This window comes from Plectropomus leopardus, chromosome 5, assembly GCF_008729295.1.
Source record: "Plectropomus leopardus isolate mb chromosome 5, YSFRI_Pleo_2.0, whole genome shotgun sequence".
Lineage (NCBI taxonomy): Eukaryota > Metazoa > Chordata > Actinopteri > Perciformes > Serranidae > Plectropomus > Plectropomus leopardus.
Genome location: NC_056467.1, coordinates 19,703,754 through 19,724,539, shown reverse-complemented (window position 1 = coordinate 19,724,539; position 20,786 = coordinate 19,703,754). Strand labels below are relative to the sequence as shown.

Below are 20,786 nucleotides of genomic sequence, written 5' to 3'. Positions count from 1 at the left end.
GTAAACGTAACAATTAGATGTAAGGTAAACATAAATGAAGACTAACAGTTAAACTGAGTTAAACTGAATCGGTTTCCACAATTATTTTACGTAAAATCAACTTGCTAGATTTTTAAGTGTGAAGGGTTGTGTTAGACACTAAATCATGTTAGACACTTTAGTTGCACAGGTAGAGGCGGGGACAGGCTGCTTTGACTCTGAAGTCCTGTTTTTGGGGCCCTAATAGAGGCTTGATGTCTCTCTCTGTCCACAGGATGATAGTGATAATGAATGATGGATAATGGGGCCGCTGGCACCGTGTTATTACTCCGACTCCAGCTCTCCACGGCCCCCGGCGCTCTGCATACCTCTCCGGGTCGCGCAGAGCCGGGGAGGCGCTCCGAGAGGCCCCGGCCAGCTGCGGTGGGTGTGTGCTGTTTCCTGCATATAAGCGCCGGCTGCTCGTGCTACAGTTTGCGGAGTTTGGCTGCACGTTCACTGACAGCATGGCGACCAGAAAGGAGGCACCCCTAGGCTCCATCGAGAACCCGATCAAATTCGGCGATCAGGACTTCAAGACCCTGCTGGAGGAGTGTCTGAAATCCGGAGAACTGTTTGCTGATCCGATCTTCCCACCTGAGCAGAAGTCCATCGGTATGCCGGAAGATCCTGATCCAGAGAGGGCGATCAAGTGGCAGCGACCCAAGGTAGACGTGTGCGTCTGATTTTGTGCTTATCCAGATATTTTGGTCATCACTTAAATCATTTACACAACATTTATTTGCGAGAAAACCCAGGTAAAAATATCATGCACTGGTCAATTTTGAGATTTTGCGCTATTTTGCCCACATAACATGACTTCTTGCCCCAAATACACATTTTGGTGTTTGTCTTGGTTCAAATTTCTATTCAGGAGATGTTTGAAAAAGTGCATATTTTATTAGATCATGCCTCATTTGCACTTCTTCTTAAACATAAACTTCCAGAAAACTTGAATATATATACATATTTTAATGTAAACTGAGTCACCAGTGGCAGAAGTTTCATGGTGATATGTATTAGTTAAAATTTTCACTCTGGTGTCTTATTTTTTGTCTAAAAATGTATAGCCTACATTACGTATTTTAAAGGGCCATTTTCTAAAACTCTAAACAAGAAATCTCCACTTCAGCAGAACTTATATACAACAAACCCCCAGTGTTACTCAGTCTATTTTCTGAAGGTTTTTACATCGGGGTTCATATATCATTCATGCCTGATTTATAGCACAATTTATTCCCAAAACATGGTCAATATTTATTGATTTATATAATTTTTTATTGGCTGTTGACAATATTTTCTATCTTACAGAGTGATAAAATGAGATATCCAAAATTCCCTCTGTAAAAACCTTTGACTCATACGTCAACAAAATGAAAGTAGAATTTTAAACCTGACTTTATTCAATATTCAGATTTTTTTTTATCTCAACTTGCCTCATTTGCATATTTAAACAACAGATTTCAGAAACCCTCTTATACAAAACATAAATATCTTAATGTAAGTCATCAACTGGGAAGGTTTTATGGTGATATATGTTAGTTATAAATTTGACCCAATTCTCCTCGGGTGTCACAGACATACCAACCTTTAGCCTGGTTTAATTTTGAGCAGATGCCGAACAATAATATGCAAATGTAATTCCCAGTATCTTCTTTGCATTGTTTCTGCACAGGGACTCTATCCACAGTGTTGTAGAGATATATGTTACGATGATCAGAAGATTTAACACAAATAATACTGAAATTATTTTAAAGTAATCTCCAAATCAGAAGGTAGAATAGTCAAAGCACAAATTAACTGTTTAGTCACAAATTGTAGATTAAATATGTGTAAACTACCTGAAGATTTTAAAAATTGCAGACCTAAGATACCAAGGTGGTGCTATGAATCCTGGGTACAACAGGGCTGCAGTTTATGGTTATTTTTTATTACTGGATAATCTGCTCAATATATCAAGAAAATTGTTTGGTAAAAAAAAGAATTTTCCAAACCTGTTGTTTTGTCTAAAACAAATCTCAAAGATTTCCCGTCAAATATCATAGATGACTGAAGAAAAACAGCAAATATTTGTACTTGAGATGCTCGAAGTGATGATGTTTTGGCGCTTTTGCCATAAATGGGATTTCAATAATTATTCAAAATGATCAAAATTGTTGCTGATTAATTTTACATTGATTGACTAGTGGATCAGTCGTCTTAATACCAGTTTTTGGTTTTTGTCCTCTTCTTGCTGTCCGAAGGAAATCCATGATAACGCTGTGTTTGTGGAGGGCACAACTGGAACCACAGACATCTGTCAGGGCCAACTGGGTGAGTACACAAGGAAACTTCCATGCACATTTCCTGCCCAGTGCTCCCAGTGGAATGAGAAACTGGGATACGTCATTCTGAATTGTCTTAAATTGGCATTGCACAACATCCTGGAAAAGTTAAATCCACAAAACCCAACATTCCTTCACGCAGTTCTGTTTGTTCCTATTTATCAACCCGAGTAACATGCAGTGACTTCAGATGTGTACACGGCACAGCCCCAGGGACCGAACTTCAAACACACAGCGAGGGGGAAAGAGGAGTGACACTCTATGTTCCCTAAATCTGCAGGGGGTCCAGATCCCATCACAGGCCACAAAGTCTGCCCAGATCTGTGTTTGTCCAGTGTGTTTCTTATTTGTGGTGAATTAGAAGATTGTTTTCTGTACAGCATCATCTCTCCGTCCTCCTCTGGGATTTTCAAATTGATGGTTTATGTCACCAGTTGCGTGCAGATGTGTCGTTGTTACACACCAGTACATGTCTGAGTTTAATGTTCTAACTTACACTGGATCCCTGTTACATCTCCAGAGGAACAACATGGAACAGATGTTTACCAACGGAGAGGAATGTGGCTTATTACATCTCTGTGCGTGTGTGTGTGTGTGTGTGTGTGTGTGCGTGCGTGTGTGAGGGCCAGAGAGAAACTGTAAAGTAGGGATGCTCGACCTGCTTTGCTTTGGGCCACTTTTGCAAACTGACAGAAGTGTCAGAAGTGAAGTTGCAGCTGCCCTGAACATGGTTCTAGGATTTTGGGACGTTTCGAGGCTTTTGGGACATTTTGAGGATTTCAGGACATTTATAAGAATTTAGCATGTTTCTAGAATTTTAGAACATTTCTAGGATTTTAGGATGTTTCAAGGTTTTTAGGACATTAGGGGCTTAGCTAGGACCTCTGATAGAGGGGGTTGTTCCTCCACTGACACTTTTTTTGGTAAACAAACTCTACCTAAATGACATTTTTTGCACTTTGGCACCTTATGTATATTAAAAGTACAGAATCGGTTCCCGGTGTGAAACACTTTGTTTTTTATTGTGAATTAGAAAATAGTCGGGGGGTGCAGGTCGTAAGTTTCGCATCGACGAAAGCATGAATCACGCTTCACTGGAGACCAGTTCCTTCTGGGCTCTTAAATAGTGTAATATGTAAAAATTAACCATGTTCATATCAGCTTTTTTTGTGTGTTTATCAGGTAACTGTTGGCTGTTGGCAGCCCTCTCCTGTCTCACCATGCACCCCAAACTCTTTGTGAAGGTGGTGCCGCCTAACCAAAGTCTGTCCAAATCATACGCAGGGATATTTCACTTTAGGGTGAGTAGATGTACCTCTGAATTCTTTCCCTTTTTTGCTCATGAGAAAAGCTGCTAATTAGACCCTAAATCAAGCCAGCTGAGACTCACGCGTTGTTTTGCTATAAATACTTTAATAAACTGCAAGATTTAATCATTTATTATAACCACAATATGCATTTTAGTTTGGAGGTGTGGCCCTACTTACTTGATGCTCCAGAAAAACATCAAATCTTGTGTTAAAATGTAACTTTGTGTGAGACTGTGTACAATGACGTGATGATATCAACTGACCTAATGTGACCTTAAAGAAGTACTCCACTGATTGAGCATTGCACTTCTGTAACACGTTTGGATTCATTTATTCATTCAGAGTTTTTATGCCAGGCATTCCCTCGTCAAAACCTGGTGCCCACATTACCCACAATGCAACTCCTCCAACAACAATTCGCTTCTCCAGTATCTATGGAGTTAATCTTAAGGCCCAGACAAACCAAACCAACTCGAAGAACTAGTGCCAACGAAGGCCGACTAATGTGTCGCCTCACGTCTCCTGTGTCTCACCCACACCTGAACACATTGCTAAATCTACAGCCAACAGCTAACCAGCACACACACTCTGCACCTGCATGAGAGGAAATAACTCCATTCATATTTCAAAAAGGGAATACCATGAGACTGACAGGATAGATTCAAGACACTTGTTAGCCAGCAAGTCAGTTAATAATGCAGCCCTTTGTTAAACGAACAAATCATATTAACCATGCACCAGAGAACAATATAAAAAACAATTCTATATTTTTTTGGCGAAAGAGCTCAGTGATTTCTGTCACCAAATGTCAGCTCGGATGGCAATTCAACATACTGAATCAGCTTAAAAATAGCCATCAAGGGTCGACTAGTGCCAATGGTGCAGGAAACACCGCAAAAACTTGGGCAACAGATGGAAATGGCAGCAATGGCCCGACAATGACCAATGGCCGACTGTCAATTTGGTGTGTCAGGGCACCTTAAGTTCCTGCTTTACCACCTCATAGGTGTCGAGAGGGGTCCGCTGTGTACTTTCATGACATATATTCAAATGTTATTGAATTTTTATGTTTAATATTTCTACAGTCATTCATGATTAATTAGATAACCACATGTCAACCTGGAAACAAGAATAAAGTATATACAGAGGAAGAAAGTTCATGGTGATATATTATTTATTATTATATTGAACAAGCAACTATAAAACAACTTTCCTTTTGCTCCTTAGCTACTGTGAGGATCAGATAGTGTCGATCACAGGCTAAATTTGACACACAGTTTGTGTTAAATACTGTATGTAAGCACCTTACATAAAATATTACATTTGATTTATGTACCTAATTAACACGTTTATTTTATGTAACTGCAATTATGAAAGGACTAAAGTAATTCTTATTTTATCGGATTTGGCATTTTTTAAAAATATTTTTATTGTGATGTTACTGCTTTAGCTGCCGTGCTCTCATTTAATTAATGGATCAAACGGGTTTGAACTCATCGTGCAGTCATAACTGCACAGTGGTATTACTTCAAAAAATAGACAAACATGAGACTTCAGCTTTATCACCATATTAGAATTTATATTTCTAATCTAGAGAGTTCATCTTTTGCAGGCTGTGACCTGCACAGATCAATGAAATATCACCTCAGCAGACATATAAATCTCGTCAAAGCAAAAGGTTAGATATGGATCATTTTTACAGCCTCTGCTCGGTGATTATTTTACCCCGGAGCGTTGGACCTTTGAAGACTGTTAGGGAGAATGTGACATGACTAAACAAGCAGGACAGAAGGACTGGAAACTCATTTTGCACTGTCAGGGTGATGGGAGAGCAGTCCAGACACGCAGGTAGTGACTACCCCTGGGACACACACACACACACACACACACACACACACACACACACGTACACAAAGCTGCAGCTATGAAGGGCCAGTGTAGGCCTGCTTTTGGTTGCTGTTATGTACACACAGTTTGCAGTGCAGTACACACTCCCAGTCATGACCAGTAACCGCTTTGGGAGGTGGGTTAACAAACTGAGTCAGACAAGAGAACAATGTGTCCTTTCATAGATCACAGAGTTTCATATTTCCTTTATTCTGTTACTTTATTCTCTCTAAACATGTTGACTTGTGATTGAACATGTCATACGAAAGGACAACATTACAGGGATTAGTTAGGCAAGTTTGGAACATTTCAGTGACAAGGTGATTTTGAGTTATTTACATTGCTTTCAATGCAAAAGGCTATCAGTAAATGTGCCAGAAGTTGGGATGAATACACAGACACGGATGGATGGACTCATTATTAATTATTCAAATAATCATGTTAGTTATAATTTTTCCTTAGGTGTATAAAGGTTTTGCTTGTATGTGCTCATTATTTGGGTTTTCCAGCCAGTTTTGCTCACACTCACAAATACAAATATATCTGTTTTACTCAGATTTTCCTTTTTCCGTTTCAAAATAAAAGTCCTCTGACAACGTCACTGTCATCAGAATCCCAAGAGTTTGTGACACAAGGCAGTTGCAGGACCGTTTTGTTGACAACATAGGAGCTTTCATGACTTCATAAATAGGTGGAATATGTGCTTCTAAACATGGAAATACAGTACGCATAGTAGCAGGCAGCCCTGCAGAAGCATCACAGCAACAACATTGCCAGTGTGGACACCGCAAGTGTGCAACATGATGCAGATCGGCGAGGTTGCCGTCACGTGATGCTCACGCATGCAGTGTGCTACAGGCACACTCCAACCTCAGCAAATTGATGCACATTATGTAGCATTTATCAGCTAAAGACACATATTTTCCTCAGGAGTTGGTGGAGACTAAAAACAAAGCTTAAAGACAGTGAATTTTGGACTGCATCAGGACACAGAAATAACTCTGCAGAAAAAAATAAGTTGGTGCAGATAAAGGTGGAATATTTGGGGCTTAGGTTGCGAGTGGTTTGTCTCTTAACGCTCTTCCTTCCTCATTAACTTTCCTCTTGATTCATTAAATCCCTCTCTGCTGTATTCTTCTCACCATCCCTCTGCCTGTGTGTCCCTGTGCAGTTCTGGCAGTATGGTGAGTGGGTGGAGGTGGTTGTGGATGACAGGCTGCCGGTACGCCAAGGCCGTCTGCTCTTCAGCTACTCTCACACCCGCCACGAGTATTGGAGCGCCCTGGTGGAGAAGGCCTATGCCAAGTCAGTTGCCACTATCAAGCATATGTTTCTGGGTTGTGTTCACCCACTCTTTTGCTGTGTATGTGTGTGTTTGTTGTTACAATGATTTGACAAAAACACACTTTCTCACCTCATCATATGTAGGTTAGTTGGATGCTACGGAAGCCTGAAGGGAGGCAACATCTCAGAGGGAATGGAGGATTTCACAGGAGGCATCGCATACTCGCTGCAGGTCTCATCTCGTACCCCTCGAGTCCTCTGGAGGTCTCTGACAGCCGCTCTGTCCCGAGGCAGCCTGCTCAGCTGCTTCATAGAGGTACGCACACACCTCCAGAAGTTCACACTGCACAGCTTACATCCACTTGAGTTCCTCGCTTTGTCTTCACAGGCCGCCAACTACAGTGAGGTTGGCAAAGTGACAGGAAATGGGCTTGTAAAGGGTCATGCTTACGCCATCACCGACACCGACAAGGCCAGTATGACACAAACAGATGACAGAGCAGCACTGAGCTGCTGTCATTATTGATTATTGCATCAATATGCTTCCCTTTTTTGCTTCAGGTACTGTGTGTAATATACGTGTTCTCTGTGATCAGTTTCTGCAAAAAGATCTTTTATCTCATCTCACCTCATGTCAGTTCATCTTAAAGGTCCAGTGTGAAGGATTTATTTGCTGAAATGGAGTATATTTAATTTTTTTTTTAAATCACCGAAATTTAGTCTCACATTATATTTACAGTTATCTAATATACTCTAATACTAGCCTAGTCTGACTTGATCTAATCCTAATTTAATCAAAGAGCGTATTGTAATATTTTATCTCAGACCATTCCACTTCACTGTAATCTAATATAATTTGGCTGGCATAAAAAGGCAGCTGTTTTGGAGCTTTAGTTGTATCACATGATCTTCTTCAACTTGTTAATTTTTTTTCTATTTGTCACAGAATTGCAGATTTTTATATTTTCTTGATTTTTTAGCACTTTAAATAACTGTCAAACATGTTGTCTTAAAAGTTGCAATTCAAAACTCATCCTTGATCTTGGAAACAGCAGAAGACCGTATAATATGATTAAAAGCTCCATAAGAACTACTAATGGATCATGTGGTGAGATTGTTTGATGCACTGCTGTCCCCTCTGATCTCTTTGTACAAATAAACATTGGGATAAAACTACAAACTGACAAAACACTCTTCCTTTTATAGATTAGACTTTATCCTTGTATGAATGTCTTCTCTCTTCTTGTTTCAGGTGAAGAAAGCGTCGGAGGAGATTTTGTTGCTGAGGCTGAGGAACCCCTGGGGTTTTGTCGAGTATCGCGGACCGTGGAGTGACAAGTGAGGAAGCTTTCTGATTGTGCATGTTGTGTAAGAGAGAGAGAGTACACTCACTCAGTTTGTATGTGTGTGACTGCAGGGGTAAAGAGTGGGATGACGTGGACAAAGCAGAGAAGCAAAGGATTGAGCTGAAAAAGAGAGAAGATGGAGAGTTCTGGTACGTGCAAATATTAAAGAAACACAAACTAACACTATGGAAGAAGCATTCAAATCCTTTACTTAAAGGGGCGGTTCATTCCCAAAATCAAAATGACACATTTTCCCTTTTACCTGTAGAGCTATTTATCAGTCTAGATTGTTTTGTTGTGAGTTGCAGAGTGTTGGAGATATCAGCCGTAGAGATGTCTGCCTTCTCTCCAATGTAATGGAACCAGATGGGAGTCGGCTTGTGATGCTCAAAACGGCAAAAAATTAAAAACACTGAAAAACTGCAGTGTATCTTTACAGAAATCATGACCTAATTACTCAAGATAATCCACAGACCTTGTTGTGAGCAGTTTCATGTAAATTGCAGTTTCATCCTCCTCAGCTAGGCTGTAATGTTAGATAGCTCAGTGGTGCTAGCTGAGATAGCGATAGATACACACTTCCCTCTGCACAGTGATACGGTTTGCGGATGTACTTTGGTAAAGGGAAAACATTTCTCACATGAAACTGCTCCCATCAAGGTCTGTGGATTATTTTGAGTAGCCAGGTCATGATTTCTGGAAAGAGACATTGCTGTTGAGTTTTTCAAATGTATTTATTTTGCGCGTTGAGCACCACAAGCTGAGTGACATCTAGTTCCATTATACTGAAGAGAGGAAAGACATCTCTACAGCTGATATCTCCAACCCTCCGCAAATCTCACCTAAACAATCTAGACTGATAAAAAGCACTACAGGTAAGAGGGAAAATGTGTAATTTTGCTTAGGAGGTGAAAAGTCCCTCAATGTAAAACTACTAATACCACAGTGGTGGCCCTGCATTCAAAACCTTACCAAAATTAAAGTATGTCAGTTTTAACAGCCAAATGTATTTAATTTTATTGTGCAGTAAAATGTCCCCTTTCAGTGTTTTACTATTATATATGATGTTGTTGGATTAATTTTCCTGCCGTATCCATGTCTATGTTAAGACTTACTGCTGTAGATATTTTAGGTTGTGCTTATTTACCTACTTTGTATACTGTTTGATATTTAAACCTCTAATTCATCATACTCTATGAGATCATCATAATTTTTGATCCAAATAATTTTGTAGCGTTGCTGCAGACATGTTGACCAAAGGAGCCAGGGATCGAAACATTCCAATGAGTGGACAAACCCGCTCTACCTCCTGAGCCACAGTTACAATGACAAAAAACTTTTCATGGGGTCAGAACAGCAAATTTCAGCTTTGTGAAGATGCATCTTTTAGCTGATCGAAGAGGGGTTTTTGAAGAGTTTAATTAGCTTCAGAAGAAGGAGAATTTTTCTCTACACATAACAAAACACTTCATCCTTCAGTTTCAGGTTCAGGTTACTTTATTTGTACCTGTAGGTGGATTTGTTTTGCATTAAATGGAGGAGGCATCCATCAAGACACAATTCAAAGTTACAACACACACTTAGCAAAGACAAAACACAGTAGACCATTACAAAGACATTGCTCAGATACTTAGCTATTAATAGAAGATTGGGATAAGGTCAAAAATCACAACATGACACTAAATAAATGAATAAATATGTGCATGTATTGCAATGACTTCTTCACGATTGCAGCTGGAACAAAACTATTCCTTCAGCGTTTTGTTTTACACTTTGGGACAGAAAACTTTGACCAGAGGGTTGAAGCTGAAATTCCCCATGCAAAGGTCATCATTAGCGATAGAGCTGGCTATCCTCTGTAACAAGGTACTCACACATCACCACCCACGTTAAAAAAGCACAGAAAAGCTATACCTTCAACAGAACCTTAGGAATTAAGACCAAATTCTGGAGTGAGATCCTGGTTAACTTCCACAGAGGAGCAATAGAAAGCATGCAGACTGGAAACATGACAAACTGGCACGGTTCATGCACGGCCCAGGACAGGAAGGCTCTAGAGCAGGTGATTAAAACTGCCCACAACATCACTGGTTCCCATCTACAGAGCATCAGTGACCTCGGTGAAGTGTGTCTGCACAGAGCCCAAAGGATACTGAAAGACAGCAGCCACAGTCTGCTCACCCTGCTGCCATCGGGAAAAAGATACAGAAGTATCAGCTGCTGTACCACCAGACTTCAGAGCAGCTTCTTTCCCCAGGCTGTGAGACTCCTCAACTCCTCCTTCAACTCCAAACGATGTAGTAGGATCAATGACAAACCTTGATAAATCCGCCTTGCACCATGTAACTGTCTGTTGTGAGACTCTGGGCTCAGCTGGGACTCATCAATCAGCCGACAGGGCCATTTCACCATCTGACTCTGTCTGTTTCAAAGACAGGTTACCGAACCATGACACCAAAGATAAGGATAAAACAGGCGAAATAAACCTTTCAAAATCAACACATCTAGACATACATGTGTTTCACTGGAGTAAGGGGATGAAAAACTGTAATCTGTAAAGTAACTGAAACTGTCAGACAAATTAAGTGCAGTAAAAAGTACAATACTTACCTCTAAGATGTAGTAGAGCAGAGGTATAAAGTTGCATAAAATGGAAATATCTCAGAGTGCCTTGACTTTCTACTTAAGTACAGTACTTGAGTAAATACTGCCCCTCACAAACATTAAGGTGTCTGATGTAAATATTTCTCTCCGTCAGGATCAGCGCTGCGGACTTCAGCAGCCTGTTTGACATCGTTGAGCTCTGCAGTGTGAATCCTGATACTCTTGTGGAGGGAAACACACCTTCCTCTGCTCCCTCTCCCGCCTCCACCTGGACCATCAGTGAACATGAAGGATTCTGGGTGTCGGGGAGCTCTGCTGGTGGCAGCCGCAGATACCACCGTATGTTTCAGACTTTATGTTTGCACAGTTATTTCAAACCCTTTCCGGATCATTTATTTTCTGTAAAACTTCAAATATAAGCCTCGTCCCAGTCAGACACCCAGTTGCTTTTACTAGCTCTGTGCGGTGACACATTTTAAATAAACAAATAAATGTCTGTTTCAATTAGAGCCATGATTAACACACAGTTAATATATTAAGTATTTTGGATGCACAAAACATGTATAAAACCAGGTTGGTGGCTACCTGCTGGTGTTAGTGTAATGTTAGTTAGCTGCTTGGATAACACATACAAATATAAATGTTTACACTTTTTGTCAATATGGACATGCTACACATGTTGTTAGCTTGGTAAGATTCTTTACAATTCAGTCATTCAGTTTATTCTACTTAGACTCTGAACACCAAAAAACCAGCGTAGTAAAGAAGAGAAACGCAAAAAAAAAAGATAATAGTAGATATAGAAGACTTTTTTTAAGTGAAGAAAAAATGTCAAGTGAACTATATTCATGATTCTCTATTTAAGATTATTATACAGAATTATTTTAATTTTTAAGCATATATTTTTGGGTCATTTTGTGTTTTGTATTTTTTCTTTTTACTTTCTCTTTTTTGGCTAATTTTTGGAATTTTTCTGTACTTTTCACGGATTTCTTGCTAATTTCTGGGTCATTTTGTTGCTCATTGCCTTCTTCCAATGTTTCTGAAAAAAGGCCAATTTGCTTAGGTTTCAAAGGGTTAAATAAACAGTTTGATTGTATTTTCCATCTTTAATGAGCAATAGTTTTATGTGAAAGGAATTAAAAACCCGTACCATACAGACGCCTGTCCCAAATATAAGCCTGTTAAGTTCAGTGATTTAAGCAAATAAAAGCGTGGACTATTATTTGAAGTTTTACAGTATTCACTAAAAAAAAATGTTCTCCTCAGGATCCTTCTGGAAGAATCCTCAGTTCCAGCTGGTTCTCACAGAGCAGGACCAGCCAGAAGAAGACGATGAGGATGATGAAGATGATGAAGATGACGAGGACGATGAGCCGATGACCCCAGAGGAGAAGAGGAGAGCAGAGAAACAGAAGCAGAAAGCCAAACAGTGCACTGTGCTGGTGGAGCTGCAGCAGAAAAACCGCAGGAAGAAGGATAAAGTCCACTTCCTCTACATGGGCTTCCACATCTACAAGGTCACATCTGTTTTTAATTCACTCTTTGATTTATTGAATATTTTGAGTGTCTGCACCTTAATTCTGTTTCTGAATGAACTCAAACCCGTCTGTGTTTCTTCTTCTCTGCAGGTTCCTCCTGAGGTCAGTATCTCATAGGCCAGACATAAATAATAACATTTCACTGTCTGCTTACAATAACATCAGGACTATCTTATATTCTAAACAATAGTTATATGAAGTAAAAACTTGTTATATCTTTCTTCATACAGCTCCAGGGTGTGTGTCTGAGCCGCAACTTCTTCTTGAAAAATCGCCCTGTGGGTCGCTCCGGGAAATATAGAGCTCAGAGGTAACAGACCATCATGTGAAATAATGACTCCTTATTAGAGAATATTAAAAAATCAGGGTTTTTTTTGCACCCTCACGTTGGTGTCAGATAGAGTCACCTTAAAATGGATTATATTATAAGCATGGGAGATTTTTAAAAAACAAGATTAAGGACTATTTTAACACTGAATGCACTTGTTCGGTTGCTGTACACTACTAATTCAATGTTTATTTTAAGTCTGCTGGTTGTTTTTTTGTTTCTAACTTTTTTTATACATTGTGTTTGAACCTCTTTACTGTTTTGGTTTTAGTCACTTTAGTTTTTTTTATGATTCTTATTTATTTCTATGTGAAACATATAATGTTGCTGTCCTGGCCAGGCCTTGCTTACAAAAGAGATTTTGAATTTTAATAGGAATATTCCTGGAAAAATTAAGGTTAAGACAGCTTTATCTAAGAAAAACGTGACTGATGTGTGAGGCTCCGCGGTAGCACCCGGACAAACCCCATCAGGACTCTACGTAAAGGAGAGGAAAAGAGGAGGCGGCAGGGGGGAAGAATATGAAAACATATCAGTGTTAGGCGGGTATTTATACAGGAAGTGACACGGTTGAGGTCTGGTCCTGCTTCCAAAATTTTGCTAAACTGAGTGTGATCCCTTAAAATTTATACCTCAACTCAACAAACCTGCTTCTGTACAAAAAGTAATACTTTCTGGTAGTAATACTACTACCACAAAATGAATGACTGGTTATGCTTTTAGTCCAAGAATCATTATCATTTGTGCAAAATTTTAGCATAATTTTCACGATCTGAAGTCTCTATTTTTATTTTGCATACTTGCCCTAATCCTTTGAAACCTGGACTGACATCAGTTTTCTTGTGCTGCATTCAGACGCCTTTCACAAGCATTTAGATATCTTGAATCTTAGCAAATTGGTTTGATTTCTTTTGCAAACACAGGAAAAAGGACAAAGAGCAACTTGGTAAAAAAAAAATGTCCTGCAAGAAATCAGCAAAAAGTGACAAGAAAATGACCAGAAAATTTGCTGGAAAAAAAGAGAGCAGGAGACAGACAAAGAAAATTATAAGAAAATGATCCAAAAAGTCCAGACATCTAAATTTATAATTATTATTCTATATATTCAAAATTATATTACAGTTTTTTTAGCACTTCCTTACCGTCCTCTTTCTTATTTCTTTCTTTAAAATTTTCTTTCTTCTTTTTTTTGCTGACTTTCAGATAATAATTGTCTTGTAACTTTTCAATCATTTCTTGCTAATTTTCAGAGTATATTCATGTTAAGATGCTCATTGCTTTCTTTCCATGTTTTTGAAAGAAATCAAGCCAAATTGCTCAAGTTTCAAAATGTTAAACGGTTGTTTTTTGTTTAGTGGTGAGGGAATTCAAATATAATCAAATAACAATTTACTTTATTGTACAAAAAACGAAAATGAATTTGGCCACGGGTGCCCAAACAAAACAAATACATATAAAACTACAGAGACAATCTGTAAAACCACGTGTAACTGTAAACATTGTCTCTCATGGCATGGATGGTGGCAGCTGATAGACACATGAGTTGTCTACATACATAAACGTAACTCATTCCCTTTGTCCCACAGGGCTGTGTGGAGGAAGCTGCATCTGGACCCAGGTAACTACATCATCGTGGCGTCCACCTATCGACCCAACCAGCCTGGAGAGCTCTTCATCCGCATTTTCTCCAAGACTGGAAACACTCTCGGGTAAGATGGAGGGCACTTAGCTTTAAAGAGTCTAAAAGACCCCAAAGCTGGGGGGGAAAAAATAAAAAACAAAAAAAAAAACAAATCAAAACTGTCGAGCTGAATGTAATTTTCCTCTAACATAATAATAGCCCGATGTCAGGAAGATCAGCTCCATTTACAGGCACCTTGCGTAAACGTTCTGTTCATGTTATTGTTAAATCACAGACCCGCAACACTTCCTGAGGGCTTCCTGAATCACCTCCTGCCTCACTCGCTCTCAAAGGCACAGTCATCGTCACCCACACTTGCCTGTACCTACACTCAAACTGACATTATACCACTGTATGATTTAGAAAATTGTAATTAGTCCTAACAACAGCAGGCTGGTAGAAGCACCTCTTATGGCTCCTGTTAACAACAAAAGTCATTCATACAGCTGAGAGCAGTGAAGTACAAGCACAATGACTGTAATAGTGATCTTTATTTCACATTATTGGAGATAGTTATAATTTTATTTTTGCTTAGTGAGCCTCAATCACATCTCACCCACTTTATTCTCCTGCGACCAGACATTAGCCAGAAGAAGCCTTGGTAGAGGAACAGCTCTAGGTCAAAGTCGGGTCAGCCTTGCCCTGATGTCGGCTCTCCTCCCTCTTTGTCTGGCGCTTTCAGTTTCGTTTCTCCCCTCTGGTCTAATTGTCAGCTCGGCGTATGCTGTTTGTGGGGATCCTCTCACAGTCTGCTGCATTCAGTCCAAGCCCCACAAAACTTTTCCTGATGTTGATAAGTGTTTCTCTATCATAGAAATGTCGTGCTTCAGCAGAAGGGGCCATGGTGTAGAAAAAACAGAAAAACATAGCAAAATAGCGCAAAGAAGTAGCAAGGATTTGAGGAGCTACAGGCTGCTGCATCTACATGCGCTGCCCTTGTCATAGCAACTTTTTTATTAAACAGTTATAATACCTGATGACTTTGATTTTATATATATTATATGTTATCAACTTATTTAATATGCTTAAAGGCCATGCATAACTACACAGGTGTTTTCAGGTATGTGGCTGATTAGATTTGCTCATGCTGTAGTTAACATGAGGTCGCCTACAGGAATAATAAGGCCTTAAACTTGTCCTGAAACAAAATTAACAAAATATTAATATGTGCGCAAAAGATAATGAAGACATTTTGTCTTTTTACACTTTTACTCAAGATAATTTTGACTGTAGGATTTAAATTGTAACCAGCATTGTAATTAATCTTTATAGACTGTAATACTACTTTCTTTACTCCGGTAAAGGGAGAGCTCACCCCCAAATCATAAATTAGTAATTTTTTCCTCTTACTTATAGCACTATTTATCAGTGTAGAATGTTTTGGTGTGAGATGCCGTTGAGTCTCTCATCCATGAGTAGATGCACACTTCCTTCTGTGCGTTAATATGGTTGATGGACATGGATTGATGACCAAATGGGCCCACTGTGCACAGACTGAGAGGCACAAAGAGTCAGGGGCCCCTTAGATGTATTTTTGATTTTGGGGTGAGATGTCGCTTTAAGCTCAGGTACAAAATATATTTAAAGAGACAATCTGATGTGGTCTTTATGTTCCAGGTCTCAGGACTTTACCTGCTCCTCTGTCTTCCTCCCTGTGAGTTTGGTGGTCTCTTCCACACACACACACACCAGCAAATGATGGCTGTTTAAAAGAATACATATATTCATGTTTGTTTGGTGTTTTTGTGCTGCCTAACAGGTGATGGCAACTCCTGTCTCCCGAGAGGATGAAGTGAGAGTTAGGAAGACTTTTGATGAGGCGGCAGGCCCAGTAAGAAGTCTTCCTGATGACTTTATTCAATAAAAGTGTACATTTGGAGCTTTTACTTATCTAATTTCACTCCTCTGACAGGATGACAGACTGAATGCCAGGGAGCTCATGAAGCTGTTGAATACAGGTTTGAATCTCCAGTATTTCACATAGTTCATGTTTTATCTGCATCTGAAAATGACACCAAGCTCCCCCACAAGTGATATTTGCCCATAAAATACCTTTACTGGCCACTAGATGGGAGCAAAGTAGTGACAGGTTCCCTCAAAAGTTGGCCCAGTGGAGCCACAGCAGGTCACCAGTCTAGACAGAGGCTCATAGCTGCAGTCAGATAGAGTACATTGGTCTTGGCTGAGTAATAAAAATGACTACACTTGTCCTCATCTTCACCTTTCCTCGTCTTAATCCAATTTAAACCTTTATTATCTTTCTCTGCATCAATCTGTGCCTTTCTTCTGTAATCACAGTTCTCGACAAAGATTACCATCTGCCGCTGGAGACGTGCAGACAGCTCATCTTTGGAGAGGATGTATCCTTTTGTCCTCGGTATATTCTTTAATATATCTTAAAAAAAATAATATATCTCAGACTCAAGTGTCCTTGCAGTTCAGCACAATTCTTGTTTGGATTTGACTGTCTATCTATCTAAATATCTGTCTACTGTATATAAATATCAGTACAATATCACAAAATTAAGGTAGTAACATACAATACATCCATTAGGTAAGATGGGAATGGGACTATTGATAAAATGAGACAAAACAAATCAAACACAAAAATATTAATCAGGTTTAATGGTATTCTTGTATAGATATGCAAATATATTTAGGGCCATCTTGTGTATGTGTATGCATACATGTATATTCATAACCCAAAAGAAGAGACAGAGAGAAGAAGAATATAAGAAAAATGCTAAATGTAAATGATAATAAAAGTAGTAAATAATACTAAACATAACACATAATATTGAATTAAGTAATAATGAAATAAAATAGATAATACAGATCGGTTGAGTTGGCACCTCTAGTCACCATCCAAGGGCTCTGTGGGGGTACAACTGGGGGCAGACACTTGCAGATGAAGGGGTTCGAACCACTGGTCCTGTGGTTGAGTCATCGCACCGCCCCGCTGTTTACTATGACTCTGCTTCCTCATAACTTTATTGCTCTGTCCTCTGTCCTGTTGAGATGTCCTTAACTCTGCTGGCAGACTAAAGGGCGCTCAAGTCTCAACCACAAACAAACGGAAACCCTGCTGTCCAGTCTGCGCCATCTGCAGGTACAATTCTCTGTGTGTGTGTGTGTGTGTGTGTGTGTGTGTGTGTGTGTGTGTGTGTGTGTGTGTGTGTGTGTGTGTCTGTGTGTCAGTCACCATCACCTATTCTGATGCTGACTTCTTTTTCAGTCCATCTTTTTCCAGTTCGATGAAGACTCTTCTGGGACCATGAGCCCCTTTGAGCTCACAACAGCGCTGCAAGCTGTTGGTAAGCACAAACACACAAACACACACACACGCATGCATGTGCACGCACTATTATGTGAACACAGATGGTTGATGTTGCTTGGTGTTCACACCTTCGTTCGCTCCTCTGTTTCCAGGGATGCAGTGTGATAATAAGGTCACTGAGCTGCTGTGTGAGCGCTTTGCATCTGGAGAGCGTCAAATGCCCTTCCATGGCTTTGTGTCATGTTTCACCAGGATGAAGAAGCTTTTTGGTAACACACACAAAAACACACACACACACACACACACACACACACACACACACACACACACACACACAATATTTAGAGAATAAAACAATACTGAAGACTTAGAATCTCCTCTTTCCAACAGTGGATCCAACTAATTCAGAGTTTTATGGACATATTGGAGGTGACATTTTGAGCATATACATTAAAATTACTTCTTAATGGCCTAGCAAAATTTAACAATTTGCTTGAGTACAGTTTTGCGATAAAAGTTTGATGCATATTTGGACTATCGCTAAATAAATTCAGGTTCTCTGTTTTGAAAATAAACATTAGACTTCTAGAATTTCCATGAATGTTGAGCATTTGCAGAGACACTGTATGCAGCCATTTAGCTGTACAATTCACTCTCATTAAATGTTTAATTCTAATTCTAACATTTATTTAGTATGACGCACATTTTTGTACATATTATATTTATTGTTCATGTATTTGTGCATATTTCATATATTTCTTTGTTATTTAACTTATGTCTTATTTTATCATATTTTTCTTGCATTTTTACATTTATTAAAAATTTGTACTGTATTGTAGCATAATGCACATATTTTTCTTGCATACGTCTTATTCCTTTTTATTAATTAATTTATTTTATTTTTCTATGTCCATATAGTATAAGACCAATTGTAACGTCTCCCAAAGGGGATCAATTAGTATTCTGAATCTCAGTTTAAATCTGAATCTCTATTTCCTCCCCTCTCCTCCTCAGCGCTTTATGAATCAGAGACTCAAGAGGTGAAAGACAGAGGGATCAACTTTGTGAGTATCTGTCTCTGTGCGCTCTGTTATGTGTTCATGCTGACCTGGATCTGAACAGGGTTTTTTTGACTCTTTTCCTGCGCTTTGTTGCCCTGTTGTCCTGTTGTCCCTCCACAGTGGCTGCTTAAGTTCCTGACAGTGTGAAGACGCTTCATGAGGAGGGTCTCCACATGAGACCCAGCAGAACCACAACACAGACAACAAATATAAACTGTATTTTAAAACTGTTGCTTCATGTGCGCCTTAATGCAGTGCAACAGTAGTGGCTCAGTCCCTGCTTTGCTGTGTTTTTATTCATCTCCGTTCTCATACCTCCTGTTATGTCCTTGATTCACTGTTGGTTCAAGGCTCAGCCTTTTATGTCATTATACAATACAAGATTGTACGGCAAAACCGAAGCTGTAGCCCCGCCCACACTTTTCACAGAGACAGAGTAAAAATTAGAATAGAGTAAAACAATAAAACAGAACAAAGTTTTGCAAGTCTCAAGTCTTTGTACTCACGTCCCCATTCAAGTGCCAGGTCAAGACTGACAAGGTTTAAAAATTGTTTGTTATAGCAAGTTTGTTTAAAAGTCATTTAGTTGTTAAGCTAACGTAAAGAAAGCATTAGTTCGCTATATATGTTGATTATAGCCTCGACTGGTTGTTGCATCTCCATCTGTAAATTTCGACCTGCACGTTTTAACAAAATTGTCTTAGGCATCATTTCTTCCAACTCGTGATCAGTAACATATCATTAGTTAGTGGTTCTCTCCTGCAACTTGATTGGACGCTGTCTGATTGGTTCATTTAAGTGGATCATTTTGGCCATTAAATGTTGACTTGCTGCTAATAAGAAGTGTTAACGTGAGCTGATTCAGGAAATGAAGGGAAATTAACGTGGCCCCCAGAAAAGCTTCTCTCAGTCAGCCCATTCAAATTCCCAAGTCTTCAAATACTGCCACTTTTGCAGTTATTTTGTCAGAAAATGTAGAAAAATGTAGAATGTAGTGTTCACTTTCCATCTGAATGAGATGTTTTTTTTCTACACCTGACCATTGCCTCCTTTTCCTAAACCTAAAAATCCGTGCGTTTGTTGATGTCCCGGAGTTGGTTGTCCTGTGCTGTTGTTGCCGAAACATAACAATGTGCCGGAAGTCCACAGCAAAGCGGCAATATGACTTGGGATGAGAGTGTGTTGGCTCAGTCTTGTCGCCAATTTTTCCCAGTGGCCACTAGTGGAATTGCAGAGAAAAACTCCCTTGCAGCCCAAAAAGCATTTTCCCTGTAGGCTGCCATTATAGAAGAGACAGCTGTAAAGCTGTTGACAGGACACCTCAAAGTGCAAACAAGGTCAATTATGACTCTTTCTACTCTGAATTTTTAATCCATGGTAGTTTTATATTTGTGAAACTTTACTGGAGCAAAGTGATTTAAAATCTGTGACATCATCACAATATAAAGTCTATGAGCCGAGTGGGAACTCACAGGTGGGGCCAGTGGGAGAAACACGCCTGTGCATATTCAGTGGGCTGCATGTCAGAGAAGTTAACTGGAAGCTAAAACACTTTTCTGGCGTATGCTCCAGGCGAGCAGCTCCATTATAACGAATAGGCTCCATCTTTGGCCCAGCATCTAGGTATTATTAAATTCTGTGAAATTAACTGATTAGTGGCAGAGTTTTTAAATAACATTTTAATCTTTGGGTTTGGGGAAAAGTATCTAGTATTTTCAAGTGAAAAAGGCTCAAGTCAAAGTGAAGTCACGAGTCATAGATGTTAAAGGTCCAAGTCCTTTTTTTGTGAGACTTTTTGCGAGTCTAAAGTAATCAGATTTGTGAGTTGGTGTATAATATACTGTATAATATACAATATGCAACAACATCATTTAATTGTTAGTTATTCCACATTGTAATAAAATTGATTTCATAATTATAGAGTTTAAAAGTGTCCTTACTGCTCTTGTCTTTAACAAGAATATTGTTTCAAAGCCTTAATATAGTCTACATTATTACCAGTTTCATCAAAGTAATAATCATTTCAAGATGCTCTGTTTAAATTCAGACATGATGAAAAGAAAATTTTTATCTAAAGATTAAACATGAATGAATAGGCACACATAAGTGTAATTACACAACTGAG

At 39.2% G+C, this 20,786-nt stretch overlaps 1 protein-coding gene across 1 annotated transcript; it reads left to right on the top strand.

The window, feature by feature from the left end:
* Positions 1 to 271: 271 nt before the first annotated feature.
* capn12 (calpain 12) lies at positions 272 to 20,581 on the top strand. The gene is made up of 22 exons (XM_042486025.1): positions 272 to 686; positions 2,262 to 2,331; positions 3,525 to 3,643; positions 6,711 to 6,844; positions 6,968 to 7,139; positions 7,212 to 7,295; positions 8,076 to 8,161; positions 8,241 to 8,318; positions 10,928 to 11,112; positions 12,043 to 12,293; positions 12,405 to 12,416; positions 12,545 to 12,624; positions 14,229 to 14,351; positions 15,941 to 15,977; positions 16,083 to 16,154; positions 16,236 to 16,281; positions 16,622 to 16,683; positions 17,364 to 17,432; positions 17,559 to 17,637; positions 17,753 to 17,869; positions 18,615 to 18,664; positions 18,782 to 20,581. The coding sequence occupies exons 1-22, from the start codon at positions 486 to 488 to the stop codon at positions 18,806 to 18,808; spliced, it is 2,154 nt and encodes a 717-aa protein (XP_042341959.1). The 5' UTR covers positions 272 to 485; the 3' UTR covers positions 18,809 to 20,581.
* The last annotated feature ends 205 nt before the right edge of the window (positions 20,582 to 20,786 follow it).

What these genes read in the sequence shown, in the direction of transcription:
- capn12 (XM_042486025.1), top strand. Translation starts at nt 486, where the DNA reads ATGGCGACCAGAAAGGAGGCACCCCTAGGCTCCATCGAGAACCCGATC. An exon ending in AGAGAAGATGGAGAGTTCTG is followed by an intron (nt 8,319 to 10,927) that starts GTACGTGCAAAT and finishes TCTCTCCGTCAG; the next exon opens with GATCAGCGCTGCGGACTTCA. An exon ending in TTGATGAGGCGGCAGGCCCA is followed by an intron (nt 16,155 to 16,235) that starts GTAAGAAGTCTT and finishes CTCCTCTGACAG; the next exon opens with GATGACAGACTGAATGCCAG.